This window comes from Salmo salar, chromosome 09 (assembly GCF_965601325.2).
Source record: "Salmo salar chromosome 09, fSalSal1, whole genome shotgun sequence".
Classification (NCBI taxonomy): domain Eukaryota; kingdom Metazoa; phylum Chordata; class Actinopteri; order Salmoniformes; family Salmonidae; genus Salmo; species Salmo salar.
Window position 1 is genome coordinate 26,486,689 of NC_138299.1, and position 15,848 is coordinate 26,502,536.

At 40.3% G+C, this 15,848-nt stretch overlaps 1 protein-coding gene across 1 annotated transcript; it reads right to left on the reverse strand.

The window, feature by feature from the left end:
• Positions 1-253: 253 nt before the first annotated feature.
• Positions 254-14,791, reverse strand: LOC106610951 (uncharacterized). Its single transcript, XM_014210657.3, has 5 exons — positions 14,687-14,791; positions 14,511-14,597; positions 14,235-14,376; positions 13,801-13,964; positions 254-13,693 (listed from the first exon to the last, which is right to left on the reverse strand). Exons 2-5 carry the CDS (start codon positions 14,523-14,525, stop codon positions 2,915-2,917), a joined length of 11,100 nt encoding a protein of 3,699 aa, XP_014066132.3. The 5' UTR covers positions 14,526-14,597; positions 14,687-14,791; the 3' UTR covers positions 254-2,914.
• Between the last annotated feature and the right edge of the window lie 1,057 nt (positions 14,792-15,848).

Genomic DNA, 15,848 nt, shown 5'->3' on the forward strand with positions numbered 1-15,848 from the left:
GAGCAAGGGTCTTATGGTAGTTAAAGCCACACTGTCAAATGTGCACACATACCACCAAGAGTGGGCCTACCAATTAAATGATGTTGAATAACTCATAGTCTGTAGCTAGCCAGCCTACATAATCCACAACAATGGCCCGTAGCCTGCTATAGAAACTTGCTCAATTCTACATTGCTGGATATGGCATGTCTGTAAAGAAACAGAAATCTGAGTGATATTAAATGTAGATACATGTTGCAGTAAGGACATGCACTTCTTAATATTTTAGAAGATTTATTATGTATAGTTTTGCAAATACATTGACTACATCAGTGCAGAATAAGAGCAACAATCAAAGTAACTCAGCAATATAAATGAATAAATCAACTATTTACATAGGCGTTAAAATGTTTCTACTTTGCACAAATTCAGATTTTTTTTAAAATTACTTTTACATTATGGCAAATCAAATCTAGACATCATTATAATCAAAATATAGTTGCATCAATATATATTTTCAGCTTTTTACTGTGATTACAAGCATTCAATTTTAGCAACATGTATTTCATGGTATTAAGTGTACAGATTTGAATAGTTCCTTATATGTGTTCTGTTTTTGTTCTATTAATGTTGCATGGTTTGTATGTATATCATTACGTATAAATTTTTTCAGACTCATAATCATTTATACCTTATATCTTATATATGGCTGCCCAGAAGTCGAATAAAGAGCAGACATCAGAGGTCATTCATAAATGCATATGGCAGTGGATTAACAAGTTCCTCTTCATTATATGTACAGCATAACAATTTGCAGAGATGTCTAAAAACAGCAATGGTCTCAGTGGTGTGCAATTCCATGGTAACAGAGTGACACTGAGACTCAGATATTTTACTTTAAAATGTATGTCAAACCAAAATCAATGATTGCAAAGTTAAACAAACCATACAACTCTATGCACAACGACTACTTTTAAAGCTGCATTATGTAACTTTTTGGGCAACGGGACCAAATTCACATTGAAATGTGAGTTATAGATCTGTCCTTTTCTTTGAAAGCAAGAAGTGGTAGATCTGTTGTATGTGCGCTATTTCTATGCTTCCAGTTCTTACGTTTCGTTTTTGCGTCTTATACTTCCAGTTTTGTACACCAGCCTCAAACAGCTGAAAATGCTCTATTTTTAGTTATGGAAATATATTTCACACTGTACATGCTTGTTTTGTCACAAAAACTGAAATTAGGCAAACTATAAAAAAAAATTGCAAACCAGGAAACAACCACCGAAAATGCTGGTAACAGAATGAGGCACAAACTCTCATTCTGTTATAAAACTTTGCATTTGTACTGTTCTTCAAGTAAATGTATTTTTGTAAAATGTTCAGATTTTATGCGAAGAAAGTAGCCTACGTCAGATAATTTTTTTTCACAACAGGCCTGATGGAAACAGCAAATTTGTCAGTAAACTTATTTTTTGGACAAAACGAAATAAGCTAGACCAGGTGGGATCTTTTTGTGTCGGTAAAATTAATTATGCGAGAAATGGTGGCTTTTATGTGCAAATATTTACTGTATATAAAAACCATCATATTGAAGTCAATTGGAGTCACATGATGCTGCAACCTGAACTCAGGGGTAGACCTACCATAGTAAATGTATATCCGATACATATCATACAATATGTTATGAATTTGCAAAAGGTATGATATGTTAAGAATTCCAATTTGTTGTGGCTAATGTTAGCTAGGTGGCTAGGTGGTTAACGCTAACGTTAGCTAGGTGGCTAATGTTAGCTAGACTAGGGGTTAGGGATTAAGGGTTATGGTTAGGAGTTAGGTTAAAGGGTTAAGGTTAAGGTTAGGGAAGGGTTAGTTAACATGCTAAGTAGTAGCAAAGTAGCTCAAAAGTAGTAAGTAGTTGCAATGCTGATAATTAGCTAAAATGCAAACGTTGTCCATGATAAGATTCAAACAGACAACCTTTCGGTTGCTAGACTTTCCCGTTATACACCCACCCCGACCAGCCACCTTACATTCGTTTTTGCTTTATGTAACCTTCTGTCTTATGTAACCATACCAAACTAATTTGTATCCCGTAATTGCGTTTACTATGTTACGTCTAGTCTATGAGACCAGGCTGAATGCTATTGTGTGGTCCACCCACTATGACTTTGGAAGAGGCAAGTCACCCGATAGATGTCAGTATTGGATGACCGTTTATGTCTGAGGAAGTTGGGAGATGATGTATAAAGCATCTGCCAAAGGTTGCATGTTTGAATCCAGCGAAATAAAGTTGTTTTTGATATTTTGGTTTTATGCCTGTCCCAATCCTTAACCTTTACCTTGATGGAGTTAATGCCTAACTTGAATAATTCTGAGTTAATGCATAAACTTAAAGAAAAATTCCACCCAGAAACGATCTTTTGGTATTTGTTTCATTAGTTCATTGTTGACATAGTCCCAAAATGTTTTGCTTGTAAGCAATCAAGTTTTCAAAATATCTAACTTTCAAAATATAGAAATCATCCCTGTATGCTGCAAATTGCATCATACAGGGATGATTTATGTATTTTGAAAATTACATATTTTATTTATGCAGATTTTTGAATATTCACATGAAAATCTGTCGCCAATTGGATGGAAACCTAGCTGCTGTCACTCTGTTACTGTGGAATTGACCTGGTCTCAGTGGTAGTAATTACATTGAAGTGACAAAGTTGGCTTTTACATCGCTACCTGTATCATGGGCTTGTATGCCAATTTGTGTACTTATATAGTGTACTAAGTACACACTCAAAACATTGAACTGTATATATTAAATCTTGGTCATAAATTAAAGCACAATTAATAAGAGCACAATAATAATATGACTGATATTACTCCTCAATGGAGGGATTTATCATACTGTATTCCTCCCAGTCACTCCAATTCAGCCCCATCAAAAAATGTCATTTTTCTCAGACTGCGTAGTGTCTTTCATCTGTTTGATAGATGAGGCTGTTTCATCTGAGATGGGCTCAGCCCCAAACACATGTGTAACATTTTGGGTTATGAAAACCGTTTCCCTGTCAGTGCCTGACATTTCCCTAACTACATGCCTCTCAATAAGTGTTTGCCCATCACTCTGTGTTTTGTTGGTGTCGTCCACTGACCAAGATGCAAAAGAAACTCCGGCGGTCCCTGTCTGCAATCCAAAATCTGTTAAGAGTGTGGCCTTCTGTGTGTCTGGTATTGCTTGTATATTGGATGTGCTGACATGTGTACCAGACTCCAATTTTAGGGTGTCCACTGATGAGGAGGAAACTCCGGAGGACATTGGAATGGTGACTTTCTCTGCCAAGTAGGGTTCAAAGGCGATCAATTGTGTCCTTGCTGTGGAGGTGATGACATCACCCTGTACCTCAGTGGCAATAGGGTCTGAGCATTTCACTGTGACTTTGGTTGGAGAGGCCAATGAAGGACCAAATTGTTCGCTTGTGACTGTTGAACTAATATCTGCAAAAGCATCCGATGAGTGTACTGAAAAGGTCAAGCTGATGTCCTGTTCCACAGAGTCAGGGCTTTTCTCACTTCCTTCTTTCTCAGCAGTGTCTTTTTCTAAAATCTTGGCAGATTCTGAAGGAGAAGATAGTCCAAATGTGGGAAACTTAAACCACCCAAACTTAGATTTTTCTTTGGCTTCTTCCTCTTTATGCACAGACTGGGTTTCAACACTGGTTTGAGCATTTAGTTCGGTTTTCCCTGAGGCTGTTATATCTTCCCTTGAGCCTGTGAGCTTCTCTTCCACTTCCTCCAATTTGGGAACATCAAATTCAACATCAATGCTTCTTAATACCTCCCCAAATGTTGTCAAAGTCAACTTTGGTGATTTCTCTGGTCCTTGTGGTTTCACTGGAATCTCATAATTCTCCAAAATAACATTTGGATTTATATCATCATGTTCATTCTCAGGTTTGGATTTTGAAATGCTCAATCTGGGCATTTTGAAGGTTGGAAGTTTGAATTTACTAGGCGAGTCTTGACCTTTACTGGGTGAGCCTTGACCTTTGCTGGGGGAGCCATGGCCTTTATCATCAATTGTCAGTTTTGAAACTTCAACTTCATGAACATCCACTTCGGCTATTGCCATTCCACCTTTAACTGAGGGCCTTTTAGATCCAGCATCATGTAGCTGTACTTCTCTAGATCCTTTAATGTCAACTGTGTCCCTGTGTTCCGGTAAATCAATTTGTAATGAAGCTCCAAGTAGTTGATCTATAATTTCTACCCCAGGCACTTTAATATCCTTCTCTTTATCAGAGACATCGACTACAACCTTTGACGTTGCACCAGATTTAGGGAATTTGAATGTTGCCATTTTGAATCCCATCTCTGATGTTTCTAGTTTTCCATCAACTGATAAACCTTCATATTTCATTTCAACTTGACTCTCCGGAGCTTTCATTTCCACCTCAGGCTCTTTGACCTCCACATTTCCCTCTGGAAGCGAAATGTCCACCTTTGGAAGACTGACATCAACCTCAGGTGGTTTCACTTCTGGTTTGGAAAACCCTCCAAATGACATCTGTGGTATTTTCATTTTCACATCAATTCCTGTAGCAGCTCCATCGGGTATTTCAATTTCACCAGAAGGCACTTTGAGTTCAACGCTAGGTGGTTGGACCTCCACGCTGGCCTCTGGTAAGGTGACTTCTATGACTTTCTTTGATACACTTAAATCCATCTCAGGATCCTTACCCTTTGGCAATGACATTCCAAATGTTGGTAGCTTGAATATTCTTCCTTGTCCCTCATGTTCAACATCATGTTTAATTTCAACTTGAATCTCTGGAGCTTCAATTTCCACCTCAGGCTCTTTGACCTCCACCTTTCCCTCTGGAAGAGAAATGTCCACCTTTGGAAGACTGACATCAACCTCAGGTGCTTTCACTTCTGGTTTTGAAAATCCAAATTTGGGGAATGACATTCGGGGCTTTTTCATTTTCACATCAATATCTTTAGAAACTGCTTCTGGTATTTCAACTTCAACAGAGGGCACTCCAACTTCAACATCAGGTAGTTGGAGAGCTGCTCTTCTCTCTGGTAAGTCGACGTCTACATCTGTCTTTGCGATACTTAAGCCAATTTCAGGACCTTTAACCTTTGGCAATAAGATTCCAAATTTAGGTAGTTTGAACTTACTTCCTTGTCCCTGAAGCTCAATTCCATGTTTCATTTCAACTTTAATTTCTGGAGCTTTAATTTCCACAGCTGGCTCTTTGACTTCCACCTTTCCCCGTGGAAGAGAAATGTCTGCCTTTGGAAGACTGACATTAACCTCCGGTGATTTCACTTCTGGTTTTGAAAACCATCCAAATGACATCCGTGGCTTCTTCATTTTTACATCCATCTCTGTAGCATCTCCCTCAGGCATTTCAACTTCACCAGAAGACACTTTGAGTTCAATTCTAGGTGGTTGGCCATCCACGCTGGCCTCTGGTAAAGTGAGAATTTCAAGTGTTTTACTCTTCACATCCACATCTATAGATGGGCCTTTAAGGTCAACACTTGGCTTTTCAATGTTAATGGCTGACATTGTCAGCTTGGGCTCTGGCATTTCAGATCCATGAACCTTGATGTCCTTGTCCACATCAGGTACCTCTACTGTGATGTTTGGAGCAGCTGCTCCAAATTGAGGGAATTTTAAAGTTGGCATTTTGAATCTTGAGGGGGAGCCAACAGTATCTTTCACCTCAGCTTGAATCTCTGGAGCTTCAATTTCCACCTCAGTCTCCTTGACCTCCACCTTTTCCTCTGGAAGAGAAATATCCACCTCTGGAAGACTGACATCAACCTCAGGTGCTTTCACTTCTGGTTTTGAAAATCCAAATTTGGGGAAAGACATTCGGGGCTTTTTCATTTTCACATCAATATCTTTAGAAACTGCTTCTGGTATTTCAACTTCAACAGAGGGCACTCCTACTTCAACATCAGGTAGTTGGAGGTCTGCTCTTCTCTCTGGTAAGTTGACATCTACATCTGTCTTTGAGATACTTAAGTCAAATTCAGGACCTTTAACCTTCGGCAATGAGATTCCAAATTTTGGTAGTTTGAACTTACTTCCTTGTCCCTCAAGCTCAATTCCATGTTTCATTTCAACTTGAATTTCTGGAGCTTTAATTTCCACCTCTGACTCTTTGACCTCCACCTCTACCTCTGGAAGAGAAATATCCCCCTTTGGAAGACTGACATCAACCTCCGGTGCTTTCACTTCTGATTTTGAAAACCATCCAAATGTCATCCGTGGCTTTTTCATTTTCACATCAATTTCTGTAGCAACTCCTTCAGGAATTTCACCTTTACCAGAAGGCACTTTGAGTTCAATGCTAGGTAGTTGGACCTCTACACTGGCCTCTGGTAAAGTGACAATGTCAAGTCTTTTGCTCTTCACATCCAGATCTATAGATGGGCCTTTAAGGTCAACACTTGGCTTTTCAATGTTAATTGCTGACATTGTCAGCCTGGGCTCTGGAATTTCAGATCCATGAACCTTGATGTCCTTGTCCACATCAGGTACCTCTACTGTGATGTTTGGAGCAGCTGCTCCAAATTGAGGGAATTTTAAAGTTGGCATTTTGAATCTTGAGGGGAAGCCTACGGTATCTTTCACCTCGACTTGAATCTCTGGAGCTTCAATTTCCACCTCAGGCTCTTTGACCTCCACCTTTTCTTCTGGAAGAGATATATCCACCTCTGGAAGACTGACATCAACCTCAGGTACTTTCACTTCTGGTTTTGAAAATCCAAATTTGGGGAATGACATTCGGGGCTTTTTCATTTTCACATCAATATCTTTAGAAACTGCTTCTGGTATTTCAACTTCAACAGAGGACACTCCAACTTCAACATCAGGTAGTTGGTCTGCTCTTCTCTCTGGTAAGTTGACATCTACATCTGTCTTTGAGATACTTAAGTCAAATTCAGGACCTTTAACCTTCGGCAATGAGATTCCAAATTTAGGTAGTTTGAACTTACTTCCTTGTCCCTCAAGCTCAATTCCATGTTTCATTTCAACTTGAATTTCTGGAGCTTTAATTTCCACCTCTGACTCTTTGACCTCCACCTTTACCTCTGGAAGAGAAATATCCCCCTTTGGAAGACTGACATCAACCTCCGGTGCTTTCACTTCTGATTTTGAAAACCATCCAAATGACATCCGTGGCTTTTTCATTTTTACATCAATTTCTGTAGCAACTCCTTCAAGAATTTCACCTTTACCAGAAGGCACTTTGAGTTCAATGCTAGGTAGTTGGACCTCTACGCTGGCCTCTGGTAAAGTGACAATGTCAAGTCTTTTGCTCTTCACATCCAGGTCTATAGATGGGCCTTTAAGGTCAACACTTGGCTTTTCAATGTTAATTGCTGACATTGTTAGCCTGGGCTCTGGAATTTCAGATCCATGAACCTTGATGTCCTTGTCCACATCAGGTACCTCTACTGTGATGTTTGGAGCAGCTGCTCCAAATTGAGGGAATTTTAAAGTTGGCATTTTGAATCTTGAGGGGGAGCCTACGGTATCTTTCACCTCGACTTGAATCTCTGGAGCTTCAATTTCCACCTCAGGCTCTTTGACCTCCACCTTTTCTTCTGGAAGAGATATATCCACCTCTGGAAGACTGACATCAACCTCAGGTACTTTCACTTCTGGTTTTGAAAATCCAAATTTGGGGAATGACATTCGGGGCTTTTTCATTTTCACATCAATATCTTTAGAAACTGCTTCTGGTATTTCAACTTCAACAGAGGACACTCCAACTTCAACATCAGGTAGTTGGTCTGCTCTTCTCTCTGGTAAGTTGACATCTACATCTGTCTTTGAGATACTTAAGTCAAATTCAGGACCTTTAACCTTCGGCAATGAGATTCCAAATTTAGGTAGTTTGAACTTACTTCCTTGTCCCTCAAGCTCAATTCCATGTTTCATTTCAACTTGAATTTCTGGAGCTTTAATTTCCACCTCTGACTCTTTGACCTCCACCTTTACCTCTGGAAGAGAAATATCCCCCTTTGGAAGACTGACATCAACCTCCGGTGCTTTCACTTCTGATTTTGAAAACCATCCAAATGACATCCGTGGCTTTTTCATTTTTACATCAATTTCTGTAGCAACTCCTTCAAGAATTTCACCTTTACCAGAAGGCACTTTGAGTTCAATGCTAGGTAGTTGGACCTCTACGCTGGCCTCTGGTAAAGTGACAATGTCAAGTCTTTTGCTCTTCACATCCAGGTCTATAGATGGGCCTTTAAGGTCAACACTTGGCTTTTCAATGTTAATTGCTGACATTGTTAGCCTGGGCTCTGGAATTTCAGATCCATGAACCTTGATGTCCTTGTCCACATCAGGTACCTCTACTGTGATGTTTGGAGCAGCTGCTCCAAATTGAGGGAATTTTAAAGTTGGCATTTTGAATCTTGAGGGGGAGCCTACGGTATCTTTCACCTCGACTTGAATCTCTGGAGCTTCAATTTCCACCTCAGGCTCTTTGACCTCCACCTTTTCTTCTGGAAGAGATATATCCACCTCTGGAAGACTGACATCAACCTCAGGTACTTTCACTTCTGGTTTTGAAAATCCAAATTTGGGGAATGACATTCGGGGCTTTTTCATTTTCACATCAATATCTTTAGAAACTGCTTCTGGTATTTCAACTTCAACAGAGGGCACTCCTACTTCAACATCAGGTAGTTGGTCTGCTCTTCTCTCTGGTAAGTTGACATCTACATCTGTCTTTGAGATACTTAAGTCAAATTCAGGACCTTTAACCTTCGGCAATGAGATTCCAAATTTAGGTAGTTTGAACTTACTTCCTTGTCCCTCAAGCTCAATTCCATGTTTCATTTCAACTTGAATTTCTGGAGCTTTAATTTCCACCTCTGACTCTTTGACCTCCACCTTTACCTCTGGAAGAGAAATATCCCCCTTTGGAAGACTGACATCAACCTCCGGTGCTTTCACTTCTGATTTTGAAAACCATCCAAATGACATCCGTGGCTTTTTCATTTTTACATCAATTTCTGTAGCAACTCCTTCAGGAATTTCACCTTTACCAGAAGGCACTTTGAGTTCAGTGGTAGGTGGTTGGACCTCTACGCTGGCCTCTGGTAAAGTGACAATGTCAAGTCTTTTGCTCTTCACATCCAGATCTATAGATGGGCCTTTAAGATCAACACTTGGCTTTTCAATGTTAATTGCTGACATTATCAGCCTGGGCTCTGGAATTTCAGATCCATGAACCTTGATGTCCTTGTCCACATCAGGTACCTCTACTGTGATGTTTGGAGCAGCTGCTCCAAATTGAGGGAATTTTAAAGTTGGCATTTTGAATCTTGTGGGGGAGCCTATGGTATCTTTCACCTCGACTTGAATCTCTGGAGCTTCAATTTTAATCTCAGGCTCTTTGACCTCCACCTTTTCCTCTGGAAGAGAAATATCCACCTCTGGAAGACTGACATCAACCTCAGGTGCTTTCACTTCTGGTTTTGAAAATCCAAATTTGGGGAAAGACATTCTGGGCATTTTCATTTTCATATCAATATCTTTAGAAACGGCTTCTGGTTTTTCAACTTTAACAGAGGACACTCCGACTTCAACATCAGGTAGTTGGAGAGCTGCTCTTCTCTCTGGTAAGTCGACATCTACATCTGCTTTTGACACACTTAAGTCAATTTCAGAACTTTTAACCTTCGGCAATGAGACTCCAAATTTAGGTAGTTTGAACTTACTTCTTTGTCCCTGTAGCTCAATACCATGTTTCATTTCAACTTGAATTTTTGGAGCTTTAATTTCCACCTCTGACTCTTTGACCTCCACCTTTCCCTCTGGAAGAGAAATGTCTACCTTTGGAAGACTGACATCAAGCGCAGGTGCTTTCACTTCTGTAAATCCAAATTCGGGGAATGACATTTGTGTCTTTTTCATTTTCACATCAATGTCTTTTGAAACTACTTCTGGTATTTCAACATCAAAGGAGGGCACTTTGACTTCAACATCAGGTAGTTCGACATCTACATCTGTTTTTGACCAACTTAAATCTATTTCAGGACCTTTAACTTTCGGCAATGAGATTACAGATGTTGGCAGTTTGAACATACTTCCTTGTCCATGAAGCTCAATATCATGTTTCACTTCAACTTGACTCTCTGGAGCTTTAAATTCCACCTCTGGCTCTTTGAATTCCACCTTTCCTTCTGGAAGCGAAATGCCCACCTTTAGAAGACTGACATCAACCTCCGGTGGTTTCACTTCTGGTTTTGAAAACCATCCAAATGACATTCGGGGCTTCTTCATTTTCACATCAATCTCTGTAGCAGCTCCCTCTGGCATTTGAACTTGACCAGAAGGCACTTCGATTTCAACATCAGATGGTTGGACCTCCACTTTGTCCTCTGGTAAAGTGACATCTATGACTTTCTTTGATAAACTTAAATCAATCTCAGGACCTTTTACCTTTGGCATTGAGATTCCAAATTTGGGTAGTTTGAACTTACTTCCTTGTCCCTCAAGCTCAATATCATGTTTCACTTCAACTTGAATCTCTGGAGCTGTCATTTCCACCTCTGACTTTTTGACCCCCACATTTCCTTCTGGAAGAGAAATATCCACCTTTGGAAGACTGACATCAACCTCACATACTTCTGGTTTTGAAAATCCAAGCCCTGGAAATGAAATCCGTGGCTTTTTCACTTTCACATCAATCTCTGTAGCAGCTTGCTCAGGCATTTCAACTTCACCAGAAGACACTTTGAGTTCAACATCAGGTGGTTGGATCTCCACGTTGGTCTCTGGTAAAGTGACATCTATGTCTTTCTTCGATAGACCTAAATCTATCTCAGGACATTTTACTTTTGGTAATGAAATTCCCTGATTTGGCAGTTTAAACTTGCTTCCTTGTCCCTCCAGTTCAAGTCCTTTAGTCTTCACATCCACATCTATAGATGGAATCTTAACACTAGATTTCTTTAAATCACTCTGTTTTTCAAAGTCAACTGCATGTACTTTTCCTGATATTGACAGCTTGGGTTCTGGTCTTTCAGTTCCATCAGGTAACTCTACTGTGACGATTGGAGAAACTGCTCCAAATTTAGGGAATTTTAAAGTTGGGATTTTAAATCTTGATGGGGACTCTACAGTATCTTTCACTTCCACTTGAAGCTCTGGAACTTCAATTTCCACCTCAGGCAATTTGACCTCCATGTTTCCCTCGGGAAGAGAGATGTCTGGTTTTAGCACACTAACATCAATCTCTGGGGCTTTAACTCCAAATTTGGGGAATGACATCTGTCGTTTTTTCATTTTCACATCAATATCTTTATAAACTGTTTCTGGTATTTCAACTTCAACGGAGGGTACTTCAACATCAACTGATTGGACATCAATGCCCATAACTGCTCCTTTAATGTCAGATGAAGGTACCTCTGGCATTGTTTCTGAGCTTAAAGTTCGTATTGTAGGTGTTTGAGTTTTGATAGTGGAATATTCAGAATCTGGTACTTTGCTGAGTTTAATTTCAGCCTCTGACATTTTCATTTCAAGGTGCAATGCATTGCTTTCATCTTTGACCTCATCCTTCTTTTCCACCGAGGGGTCTCTTTTTGGTAGTCCAATCCCAATGTCTGGGAATCTAATATCCGTTTGTGTTATTCCAAACCTAGGCATTGAAATATTTGCTTTCTTTGACTTCTTATCTAATCCTTTAGTGTAAGTGGCAGGTATACGATTTCTCTCCTCAGATGTGATGGTTGGCCCCTCAGGTACTGGTACTGCAAACTTAGGCTCCAGAATTTCACCAGTCTCTTTTTCCTTTTCCACTTTGTTGGGAGTTCCTTTTTGTTGTATAGTTTCCATTCCAGCTTTCTCTACGTTCTCTCGTTTATGGAGTTCAATTTGGATTTCATCCTCATTGGTCTTTCCAGCTTCCTGTTTTGTTTTTGTATGGTCTATTTTTGTCATAGTAATAGGTTCATGAGCACCTAGATCAAAAATGTGTGTCTTTGGCAATTTGAATGTGGTAACTGAGCTCCTGCTCAACTTTTCTGGTAAAGCATTTATGTCAGTCTTTTTGACATACGTGTCCAACTGTGCCTTTATGTCTGTGATTTTAGATAGGGTGGCATCTACTCTTTCTGCATTCACGTCTGTCATTGTGATTTGTTGATGAGCAGGCAGGCCTGCAATGTCACCCTTCGGCAGCTTGAACCCTGGCAATTTGGAGACAGCCTCTTTAACTCTATCAACGTCTATAACCATCTGTACAGTCTGCGCCTGGATTTCTTCAACAGGAAGAGTGAATGCTGTTTTAGGCTGTTTTATCACTGGGGCCTTGGTGCTAGTTAACGATGCATCTTCTATGCCTGGGATCTCAATATCCTCACGGCTTGGAAGTATCTTTAACCCCTTATCCTCAACTGTAAGGCCTTTCACGTCCATTTCTACAATCTTCACGTCTGTCATTTTTATGGGTTTGTCAATAACAAAGTCAGCAGGGTCCACCCTCTGCAGTTTGAATTTGGGAGCAGATCTTGTACCAATTTGTGCTAAAACATCATCAATGCTTCTCTCTGTAGGTAACTTTGAAGCTTGTATTTCCATCTGCGAGTCAGGTTCCATTGTAATACTGATGACCTTAGCATGTATGCTAATTTCCTGTGCATTCACATCAGTTTTAACATATGTTTCTTTCAAGTGTTGTTCTTGTCCAATCTGAGGGGATTTCCTGATAAGTCCTATATCTGACATGTCAAGGCAGATGTCTACTTTTGGCATGCTCATTTCCATATCAGTGGAGGGGAGGGTTTTCCCTGAACTCTCATTGATGATTACTTGAGTGTTGATATCAATTGGGAGTTGACACTCCTCCAGCTCAGTATGTGATACTACAGTTGGGCTCAGCAATGTATTGTCATGTGCAGACAGATCAGATGTTATCATATCTTCTCTTGGTGTCTTCAGGCTTTTTAGTGATAATTTTACTGGTATGTTTTGCTTGTGTTTGTCTTTTTTCTCATTTCCCTTGAATGTAAACTTTAGTTCTGACCTCTCTTTATTCTCTTTCTTCTTTTTCTTTCCCTCTGGAGATTTCTTGGTTGAGGGACTTTCTTGATCAGCAAGAGCAACTGTTATGTCTGTGGTTTTCAAAGTTTTGTCCAGACTAATGAGTTCTACCTTGTGTTGTTTAGTTTCAGAGCCTGCCAGGTCTGGAAGAATGCATTCATTTCTTATCTTGGTGGATTCCATTTTTTCAGATTCTGATTCTAACACATATACTTGAGATGTATCTACTGATGCGCTCTCTAGACCATCCGGTGAGTGTATGTCATCTTGACTCTGTTGGTTTTCCATACCCTCTACATGTTCTACAGTTAGTATGTCTGTGTCCTGGTCCGGCTGTTCAACAGACATGCTCTTGCGGCCCTTCATCTTCATGCTTGATAACTTTATCTTGTGCTTTTTTGTCTTGCCCTTGACAGCCTCCTGAGATTTTATTGGCGACTCTGTGTCACTTGTTGTAGGGCTAAGCTCCAGCTTCCTCTTATCATCTGCCTCTGAAGTACTGTGAGACCTCTTAAAATGGGACTTTTGACTTTTGCTGAAGGAGGGGAACTTGGGCCAAGAGATTCGGTCACCATGCCGTTTTGTCTTTGAATGTCCCCTCATTTCCGGAGAGGAACCTTCTTCCACCTGTAGGATAACAAAAAGTGAATAGCTGATTGATTGCTGAATGAGAAAAAGAGCCAAAGACATAACACTACTCTACATATCCAGAAAAAGAACATAGTGATAGTTACTTGAATGATTTCAAGGGCTGGTTCACTCTCAAGGGTGGATGTCTTTATTGGTTTGCGTTTCAGAAGTAACTCCATCTTGTAAGGCTGGGCATGTTCCAATATCTGTAGAGCATCTTCATATGTAACATTGTCAAAATACACAGTGGCACTGAGTATCTGATCACCTGAATGAACAAAAGGAAGACATAGAAAGACCAATAAATCAACATTTGAACTGTAGAACTCTAGCATATACGATCATTCAAAGCCAAAAATGTGGGAGTCTCTTACCCTGGATAGCAAAAACAATCTTGGCTCCATTACTTCACATTTAACCTATTTCACTCCACATTTCACCGATATGTCCTTTGCTTTCAGGTTAACTTTTTGGTCTATAGGCTACTTTTGTTGTTCAGCTTCTGAAAGAACATGGTATGAGCTGGTTGTCTGCTTACCCTCATGTACACTAAGAAGCTTTGAGGCTGGTGACTCTGGCCTCACTTCCTTGATGAAGATTCCCTCCTTCCCTCCACTTACAACGAGGCCCTCGGCACATGTCTCTTTTGCCATTTTCACAATCACTCCTGACTCTGGGCTCTGAGTTTACACGAAAAAAAAAGAATGAAAGAAAAACATGAGAAATGTTGAAATACCAACATGTTATGTACCACCAATGAAAACCTGAAGCCATGCTTCTCCATGAGTTAAAGATTAATGCAGACTTGTCTGACCTCCAGTTGACTCATCTTGGCAGGGGAACGCTTTTCAAACAGGGACCCAAAACCTCTCTTTCCTTTTTTGCCACTCCCACCTCCACCCTAAAATTAATGTTAAAGAAATCAGACGTTCTGACAAAATTCACACTGCAAGTCAACATGATGGTTGGATGAAATATACAGCATTGTACCTGTTTATCACTGTCCTTGTATCTGTCAGTCTCAGGGTATTCATCTACAGGGGAGGATCCTTGAGGGCGAGGTCTCTCCCCCTCTATAAACTCAGATGGCTCTTCACATATCTACAACAAAAATATGTTAAAAGTAAGATCCTTTTGTTACTATATGGAGATTCATTCAAATGAGTTGGGTCTCTTTCCCATAGTCTTTAGTATTCACATGATGTCCACCAATGCAAACAATAGGTTTGCCATATCAGTAGAGCCACTCACTGAATCATCCACCGTGGCAGGCTCTGGTCCCTTCAGCCTTCGTCCGGACCCTACTCAAAATAAAGAATAAAAAGAGAAAAATAATAAGAGCATATTTAGTTCAAGGTAAACCACCACAGTTCTCAAAAGGTTGCAACCCACTGGTTGATGCTTATTTATAAAACCCTCTTAGGCCTCACTCCCCCCTATCTGAGATATCGACTGCAGCCCTCATCCTCCACATACAACACCCGTTCTGCCAGTCACATTCTGTTAAAGGTCCCCAAAGCACACACATCCCTGGGTCACTCCTCTTTTCAGTTCGCTGCAGCTAGCGAGTGGAACAAGCTGCAACAAACACTCAAACTGGACAGTTTTATCTCAATCTCTTCATTCAAAGACTCATCATGGACACTCTTACTGACAGCTGTGGCTGCTTTGCGTGATGTATTGTTGTCTCTACCTTCTTGCCCTTTGTGCTGTTGTCTGTGTCCAATAATGTTTGTACCATGTTTTGTGCTACTACCATGTTGTGTTGCTACCATTTTGTTGTTATGTTGCTACCATGCTGTGTTGTCATGTGTTGCTGCCTTGCTATGTTGTTGTCTTAGGTCTCTCTTTATGAGTGTTGTGTTGTCTCTCTTGTCGTGATGTGTTTTGTCCTATATTTCTATCTTATTTATTACATTTCTTTTTATCCCAGACCCGTCCCGCAGGAGGTCTTTTGCCTTTTGGTAGGCCGTCATTGTAAATAAGAATTTGTTTTTAACTGACTTGTGTCAGGACCAGTGGAGATGTGGAATCAGGAGACAGAGGGCCGGAGCAACTGTGTTTTAATAATATTAGTAACACGCAATAGCCGTAGGACACCAGGCGCGTGGCGAAGTCTGCCAGGGGAAAAACACCTTCCCCAAATAAGCGC